The sequence below is a fragment of the Branchiostoma floridae genome, unplaced genomic scaffold, assembly GCF_000003815.2.
Source record: "Branchiostoma floridae strain S238N-H82 unplaced genomic scaffold, Bfl_VNyyK Sc7u5tJ_1285, whole genome shotgun sequence".
Lineage (NCBI taxonomy): Eukaryota > Metazoa > Chordata > Leptocardii > Amphioxiformes > Branchiostomatidae > Branchiostoma > Branchiostoma floridae.
This window is the reverse complement of record NW_023365693.1, coordinates 31,612-40,186: the sequence shown is the minus strand read 5'-3', so window position 1 is coordinate 40,186 and position 8,575 is coordinate 31,612. Positions and strand designations below refer to the sequence as shown.

The 8,575-nt window shown below is 45.8% G+C and overlaps 1 protein-coding gene across 1 annotated transcript in view; it reads left to right on the top strand.

The window, feature by feature from the left end:
- Positions 1-8,575, top strand: part of LOC118407303 — a 12,319-nt gene that overhangs the window by 2,377 nt on the left and 1,367 nt on the right. Inside the window, exons 3-17 of the mRNA XM_035807765.1 lie at positions 58-131; positions 554-616; positions 1,016-1,081; positions 1,455-1,535; positions 2,081-2,135; positions 2,388-2,476; positions 2,890-3,021; positions 3,764-3,977; positions 4,353-4,516; positions 4,872-4,978; positions 5,491-5,668; positions 5,950-7,019; positions 7,319-7,482; positions 7,958-8,066; positions 8,430-8,551. Coding sequence (XP_035663658.1) covers positions 58-131; positions 554-616; positions 1,016-1,081; positions 1,455-1,535; positions 2,081-2,135; positions 2,388-2,476; positions 2,890-3,021; positions 3,764-3,977; positions 4,353-4,516; positions 4,872-4,978; positions 5,491-5,668; positions 5,950-7,019; positions 7,319-7,482; positions 7,958-8,066; positions 8,430-8,551 — 2,688 coding nt within the window. The remainder of the gene's footprint in view (positions 1-57; positions 132-553; positions 617-1,015; positions 1,082-1,454; positions 1,536-2,080; positions 2,136-2,387; positions 2,477-2,889; positions 3,022-3,763; positions 3,978-4,352; positions 4,517-4,871; positions 4,979-5,490; positions 5,669-5,949; positions 7,020-7,318; positions 7,483-7,957; positions 8,067-8,429; positions 8,552-8,575) is intronic.

The window sequence follows — 8,575 nt, the reverse complement described above, 5'->3', positions numbered from 1 at the left end:
TCTCAAAACTATTTGTACTGGAACCGATTCTAACATTTTCATGCCTCTTGCATATTTTCTCTCCATCAGTAAAGAAAGCTCCGGTGAAGGTAGCGGTGAGACTGGCGGTTTCGAAGGATTCCCTGGCGACTGTAAGTTTCGATGAATATTTTGCTATTTGTTAACTAATAACTACGTGAGTTTCTACCTCCGTACTGCTGTCGGCACTCGCGAAATGAATACCAACACTTGAACACGAACTAAGGAGGAATTTCATGCAAAATCTTCACACTTTAGAATATTGAAGAGCAAATGCATTGCCCATTACCATTGTCGTATATGCTGTACTCAATACTATTAGTACGTTATTCTGCATCAATCCTACTCAGCTGCTAGCTATTTCCTGGAAGGTACTGCTCCATTGCAGTTATTTGGCAGCCACGTCTTGTCCGCAAGTTTCTTGCTTGGTTGTGAATGTTGGAGGCAAGCGCTACTGCTTTCTCTACACTCGACTGCATCTTTAAACTGCCATCGGTGACAAACCAGACATCATTGGTTCTTTTTCCCCTTTCAGTCAAGTTTTTGGGAGAACCAGTTACTGAGTCATCAGGAGAAGGCAGTGGATTCCCTGGGGAAGGTAAAGTTTTAATTTTATAACCCCTCTTCTGTATTTGTATCGTCTGCGTAGAGTAAAACCTACTCACTACACTCAAGAATACATGTCGCGTTATTCGCGAATATCAATGATGTCAAACAAGCAATATAGGTGCCTAAACGGAGTCGAGTAGCATTTACATGTCTCGGTCAAACCTTTGCCTATTTTGTTCTTAACCGAGAAGGTAACGGTCTAATTCTGAAATCCCCTCTTCTGTTTTTGTTAGTCTGCGTAAACTAAACTCTGCACTATTCACGAATACATCTCGTGTTGTTCACACATATCAATGATCTCCAATTAGAAATATTTGTACTTTAACGGAGTCTAGTAGCATTTGCATGTCTCCAAACTCAACTTGTGCCTGTATTTTTTCTTCATCAGTCAAAGAAGGATCCGGTGATGAAGGAAGCGGTGAGACCGGCGGGTTTGGCGGATTCCCTGGCGACGGTAAGTTTCCATGGGATTTTTTCCATTTGCGGACTTCTAAGTAAAAAATTTTCGTCACTAGGCTTCTACCTCCATACCTTTCCATTTACTAAATAAATACTATCGTTTGAACACGAACTGGACCGAATTTCGTGCAAAATCTTAACTTTATCATTGCTGCATGCCGTATGCAATACCAAGTACCGTAAAGTAGCCACCACTAGTCTGCATCACCCAACTCGGCATCTAGCCATAGTTCCACCAGCTGTCCCTGGATGTCTCGCTGCAGTGTCCAGTTATTGGTCACCCCCTTAGTGCAGGGTTGGTAGCAAATGTTACAGCTTTCTCTAAACTGCACCTTTGTGACAAAACAATTGTTCGTTTTCGTTTACAGTGAAGGCTTATCTCGGCTATGGCTATTATGGCTATGACCCAGTTGAGGCATCTGGCGAGGGCAGCGGATTACCCGGAGACGGTTTGTCTCATTTTTCAACTTTTTGTATTGTACTTCTACACTTTAAAGCGACTTTCTGTATTGTAACATGATAGCATTTTATGACTTCATTTACTGGGCACCCTCCACTGGTCAGAAATTGAGAGCGGTCAGGAAATTTTCAGATCTCTCCTCGTAACATCTGCTTGGAGATGGCCCTGCTCTTTGAAGTTAACCTCCAAGCAGATGTTAGGCAGTAACATTTTAGCATTTTATGACTTCCTTTATTGGGTACCCTCTACTGGTTAGAACATGGGAGCGGTCAGGAAATCTTCATTGTGCATTGTACAATTTATCATTCGGACTACCATCTAAACCAGTTCTGAAATTCGTCTCACTGAATGAAAATCTGCACTACTGGATTTTCAGTATTAAAAACACGTAGCTATGTACTTGTAGTGCATCTCATTCATGTAGTCATTCTGGCTCATTCCAACACTAATGATCCACTGTTACAAACTTTGCTTAATTTCCACCTTTTAATCTGTATTGATCAATGCGAACTTTAAGTCCTGTCTCCGTTTCAGTGAAAGAGGGAGAAGAAGGAAGCGGTGAAGACCAACCAGACGAACCAGTTCAACAGTAAGTTTCTAGAATCTTCTCTACACGTTCGCTAATTCTGCAACATTTAAACTCGTCTGCCCTTCAGATAATGATTACAAGTGCTTGCCAATATATTTGTCAACTTCTGTCTCCGTCAGTACTTTAATCCTTACTGATCTTGTGACGTCATACATTTCCGTGCTTCATCATAGTTGTACATCAATAGCAAACCCACGTGGCTAAGTGAATGGTTGTTTCTATGGTAACGGTTTCCATGGTAACGTTGTCCAGGTGCCCGGATGGAGACTTCATCTCCGCCGCCTGGCGGTGTGACGGCAGGAGGGACTGTAATGATGGCTCGGACGAACGGGGATGCGAAGGTAACTTTACACTAGTTCACTGGTTCTATTGTCGTTTCGTATCCCACAACGTTAACGTTAACGTGTCACACGGCAGTAGTTTCTATCTAAAGTTGTAATGTTCAGTGTAACAACTACTGCCGGAGCATTTCAATGGCATCCTCCGTATTCATGAACGTGCTACTATTTTGTTGTCTACGTTTTGAATGAAACAATGTAGCTTTAGAAACCTCACATTAAAACTTCATATAACTTTCACGAAAAGCCAAAACTGAATATTGGGAGTTGAATCAGCAGTTGCTTTTATGCATTACCCTTCTAGTTTATTTTGTTTATTTCCAACTCAGTTTGTTTTTTACGGGCCCAGTTAGACGTAAAAACTCCCTCAGATGTTGCTTGCAGACGATAACGCACCGTTTACCTCTCGTTCCCAGATCTGTGTGCGGGTCTGGGTTACCCCGGAGACCGAGGTTGTCGCTGTGCCAGCTGCAAGGCTGACCGGCCGTCCCAGAACTGCGCATGTCCTCCCAGCCAATGTCAAGATAACCTAGAGAAGAAATGCGACCGTAAGTAAAACTTGTTTGCCTAGAACTGAAAGTTTAGGCATTGCTGTTCGTTGCTTTAAATCGTTAGTAACGTTAGTTCACCTTTATCCGTTGTTTTTCAAAACAGCGCATTTAGGAAGATCAAGTCGACGGACGGTTGTTTCAAATTGTAATATTTTAAGTATAGCAGTTTGAACTCACATTTCGTCAGCATGATATCCCCAAATACCCTGATTTTGAAAGCAACGAATATAGGTTACCCCGCGGATAAAGGTGAACTAGCGTTACATATCGACAGCCGATTTCCTCTCTGGAAACATGTTTGCAACAAATTGCTGAAAGTTGCATCCAGAATATGGAAACAATGGAATATGTCAGGATGGAATTTGATTCTGACCTTACAAAAGCTATAAAATTTGAGCTGCCTTGATTATTTGACATATGAACGAAAACCAGAAACAACAAGTGATTTAAATTTTATTGTCCCAATGAACGTTGTCCGCGGTTCTTCATGTAATATGATCTATTGTATATACACTGGATCGTCTTCTACTTAAACGTACAAGTTGAAGAGACAGCCATTTGTCTGAGGTAATCAAAATCTACACATTTGCTCCCAGAATCACTGAATATTATCCGCGATCCTTTCTAACGCTCGTGTAATGTTAACTACTATCATTCTATGTCCGGTACTGGACAGTCTTCAACTATAAGTTGAAGAGACAGCTTCTATGTCTTTAACGAAATTCAACTTTTTCCCCAGAACTGACGATCCTGACCGTACCCCCGTTCGACCGGGGCAGCGCTGCCACCAGGTCCTACATGCCAACCGGGCGGGTGACGGGCGGAGCCATGCGGGCTGACATGGTGTTCATCACCGACGGGTCCGCCAGCATCGGTACCTTCAACTTCGAGGAGATCAAGAAGTTCATGCGGCAGTTGGTCGATGGCCTTACCGTGTCTCTTACCTCATTTAGGTCAGTGTACTGAACCATTTTTTTTTATTTCTTATAAAACTGATTTTGTACCTTGAACCTGCTCAAGGATTGAGTAAAATCGATAAATTTACTTTCAATTCAACAAGACTAACTTTGCTGCTGTAGCCAAGTCTTTTCACTTTTCGTCGTCCTCAAAGATTAGTGTAATGGTTTTAAGTTCCATTCAATTCAACTAGACTGCAACTTTTCCTGTGCCTAAAACCTGTATATGCTGTTCTATCAAATTGGCTTGAACTTAAATTTTGTTTAGATGCTACATAGTGATTTTCGCGCAGCGCTTCCTTCTGAAATGCTACCAGTTGCAAACTATCTTTGATCAGTCAGATGTTTTTAAACCTTTATTCTATTTCCCAGGGTCGGCGCTATGCAGTTTGCGTACTCGAACCGAGAAGAGTTCGGCCTGGAGGATAACTATAACAACGCCGGTGTGGACGCCGCCATTTGCGCCATTCCTTATATGGACGGACCTGGAACCTACACCGGGGAGGCCATCATGTTCGCTAAGGACTACATGTTCGGTAAGGTCACGACCTTTTACTAACTTTGACCTTCTTTCATGTTAAGGAAGGTCACGACCTCCTCAACTTTGACCTTGCTTTCTTTGTTCAGAAATTAGATTATGGAAATGTTCATTCCCGTAACTGGGATCCTGAGAAATCGGACAACTTAGATCAGTTATTCGATCTACAAATGACATTTGTGATCAAAAATGTCAACTATCTAAATGTTCTAAGATCACCTAACTGCATGTTTTAGAAGTTTAGACTTGATTTCTGAACATTTAACCTGAAGAAGTCTTTTCAACTCAATTCACCTCAATTCACCTCCTCGAGCAAGTTAAGATTTTAAGCTCTTATTGCTTTTTCTATGCAGCCCCTATCCGACCGGATATACGTCACGTTGGCATAGTGATCACGGACGGGAAGACTTCCATCGGCGCCATGGACATCGCACAGGCCTCCCGCTCTGCGCAGCAAGCGGTAAGTGACAAGTACTGGTAGATGAAATATTCTTTCCTTCCGCTTCTTGCTCCTATTGGACAAGACTTAATTCAATGCCGGGCGTTCGCACAAATCATATGAAATTGCACATTTCGTCTTCTCCAAGTACTCTTAGAAGATCTTGGGTGATGTTTTTTGCTACATTGTTCCTTCATGAAAATTATTTGAATTCATTCTTCGTTGACATCTTTAAAAACTGTCATTTTCAATTTTAAATTGCAGCTATTTCGGTCCCTGTTTCAATATTTCAGTGTCTGGAAATTTTTAATAACTTCCAATTTAAAATCTTGGTTTTGTTTTTAGGATAACAAATATCAAGTTCTTTGCTGTCATTATCTGAACATCGCGCTGTAACTTAGGTCCCTGTCTTTCAATACTTGTGTTCTCAAGTTTCTCAATCCATCCATATTTGTTAATCCATCCATATTTGTATCTTTATCCTACATTCTCATTCGACTTTCATCAACCGAGTTGTTTGTTCTCGTCCCCAGGGCATCGTGCTGTACTCCATCGGGATCGGGCTGATGAACGACGCGTCCTACAACGCGCAGCTGCAGGCCATCGCGGGTTCCACTGGGAAGGTTTTCCACGTGGGCGACTTCAGCGCGCTCTCAGGGATCATCAGCGCACTGCTGGCGGACATCTTCGCTCTGCCTGCACCCGTAGTTCGTGAGTAATGTTACCGCTACTTAACCTTTATCCGTTGGGTGACCTATATCCCTGTTTCTTTTAATGAGATTATTCAGGACATCTTCGCTCTGCCTGCACCCGTACTTCGTGAGTAGTTCTCACCTTTATCAGCGGAGTGGCCTGTGACTTAAGTCGACGGACGATAATTTCAAACTGCAATATTTTGAAGGAAAATGCAGCTTCAAACCAGACTTGACTTCAATACTGTCTTGCGTAACATTATGTAACGTTCAAACTTGTTCGTTTTCGTTTCGTTTCAGCGGCTCCGGCTCCAGCGCCATACCCAATTCCGGCTCCGGCCCCTTACCCCGTACCAGCGCCGGCTCCGTATCCCGTTCCGGCACCAGCGCCGTATCCAGTTCCAGCCCCGGCACCATACCCGGTTCCAGCTCCCGCTCCGTATCCAGTACCGGCCCCGGCTCCGTATCCCGTACCAGCCCCAGCACCGTATCCAGTTCCAGCCCCGGCACCATATCCGGTACCCTCTCCAGCGCCGGCTCCGTATCCCGTACCAGCCCCGGCACCGTATCCAGTTCCAGCCCCGGCACCGTATCCGGTACCCTCTCCAGCGCCGGCTCCTTATCCCGTACCAGCCCCGGCACCGTATCCGGTACCAGCTCCTGCCCCTGCACCAATTCCAGCCCCCGCTCCATATCCGGTACCTGCTCCCGCTCCAGTTCCGGTACCAGCTCCGGCTCCGGCACCCTATCCGGTACCAGCTCCGGCACCATATCCCGTACCAGCTCCTGCACCAATTCCGGCCCCGGCTCCCCCTCCCCCTCCCCCACCACAACCACTCCCACCTCCCCCTGCTCCCGCTCCCGTACCAGCCCCGGCACCAGTTCCGGCCCCCGCTCCATATCCCGTACCAGCCCCTGCTCCGTATCCAGTTCCGGCTCCGTATCCGGTTCCGGCCCCGGCTCCCCCACCCCCTCCTCCCCCTCCTGCTCCAGCTCCTCCACCTCCCCCTCCTCCTCAGCCACTCCCTCCACCACCTCCTCCACCCGCTCCGGCGCCTCCTCCACCCCCTCCTCCCCCACCTGCTCCAGCACCCCCTCCGCCTCCTCCACCACAGCCGCTTCCACCCGCTCCAGCGCCTCCCCCTCCGCCACCTCCTCCGCCACCTCCCCCTCCTCCACCTCCACCCCCTCCTCCAAGTGTGGAAGTCTCCTGCTCCGACAGTACTCTGGAGATCGACCTGGCCGCCGCGTCCTTCCCGAAAGTGCGCACCTCCAACCTGCGGCTCGTGGACCCGGCCTGCCGCGCCACCAGTAACGGCACGCACATGATCATGAAGTCGCCTCTCAACAGCTGCGGAACTACGTCTTACGTGAGTCTGGCGTTTTTCCGATCATTTTCTGACTTTTCTTAACTTTCTTCACGTTAGCAACACCACCTTGCTGTCTTTAAACATCGTCATTTATGGATGGCAGTTGTGTTTTAGATATTTGTAGTCGTATTTAGTCTTTGTACCACTGTGCTTCGGAGTATGGCTAAGTATTGCAGTATCCACCAATGGTCCCTAGGTGGCACAAAATATACATTGCTTACGAACATCCCTTACTTTATCTTGATAGAACCGCCCGTTTTTACTTGTGATGTCATCTGTTAACTTGTCTGAAATTTCAGGAAACACCAGACTACATCATATACGACAACATGGTGACGGACGAGTCTCTCGCGAGAGCCGGCGAGATTATCCGAGACTGCGGGTTCGAGATGAGAATCCAGTGCCAGATCCCACGCAGACTCCAGGTGTCCGGAGACTTCGACCCCATACAGGTTCCCGAAATGTAAGACTTCCCGTCATTGGGTTTTCTGACAAATGCGTTGCCATGATAACAAAACTCTGGATCTTGGTCGTTTGTAAAATGTATTTTTACCGGTTAATTGTGCAAACCAAATTTTTTTTACATTCCAAATCATTCTCTACTTATTTTTCAATGAGCCATTTTGCTTCGGTGCAACATCACTATGTATACCGTATTGTTTCGAATTGAGAGAATGGCATTTCGCCATCCATCGTTATAACAGCCTTTTCTCAGCTAACCATTCTTCAAACGCTTACAATGATTCTACGAACTAAATCTTAGCTATTTGGCATTGAGTTCTAACTTCCATTTAGTTGTCACACCCTCCCACACAGCGTTGGCTCTCGTATCAATGCCTTACATCAACCCTGCCTTGGTAGCCTAAGAGCACGCTATTCGTTGTATTCGTTATTACCGAACGGTTTGATACAATGCTTTATTTCCGCTTTCCTCTTAGGTACTCCGCCGTCGGTACGGGCGACATCAATGTGATCATGCACTTCTGCACGGACAGCGTCTGCACCAGCTTCAAGCCCTACCCCGTCACCTACAGGGTCTGCGAACAGGTACGGATCGCTCCGCTCCTTGCGCGTTGCCAGAATCTTTAGAACTTCAGTGATGCTCTCTGCAAGCATTATGGACTGGGCCACTCCTAAAAACCTTGTGCCTTACCAAAATCTTGTTTCAAGGCTGTTATGTGCTTTATGAACGGGACCACTCATAAAATTGAGGCCTGAAAAAGAAACGAATTGACAATCGCTGCCAACTAGGGTTATATTTTTGGTATTTTAAAATGTTTGTTATTTTGCACCCCAAAAGCAAATTAAAAATGACCGAAAATATGTTTCTTGTATCTAGTTCTTGCAGTGTAAAACTTGATTCCTTCTTTGTAACTTCTAATTTTGACCTTGACCCCTTGTCCTTGACAGGTGTACGTGGAAGTCCAGCTGTTGGCCTCTGACCCCGACCTGAGCATCCTGGTCCTGACTGGCGAGGCCACGCCCTCCACGGCGCGAACCGGCGGGCCTCTTTATGACATCATCAACAATGGGTAATACCTTTTATTTTACATCTT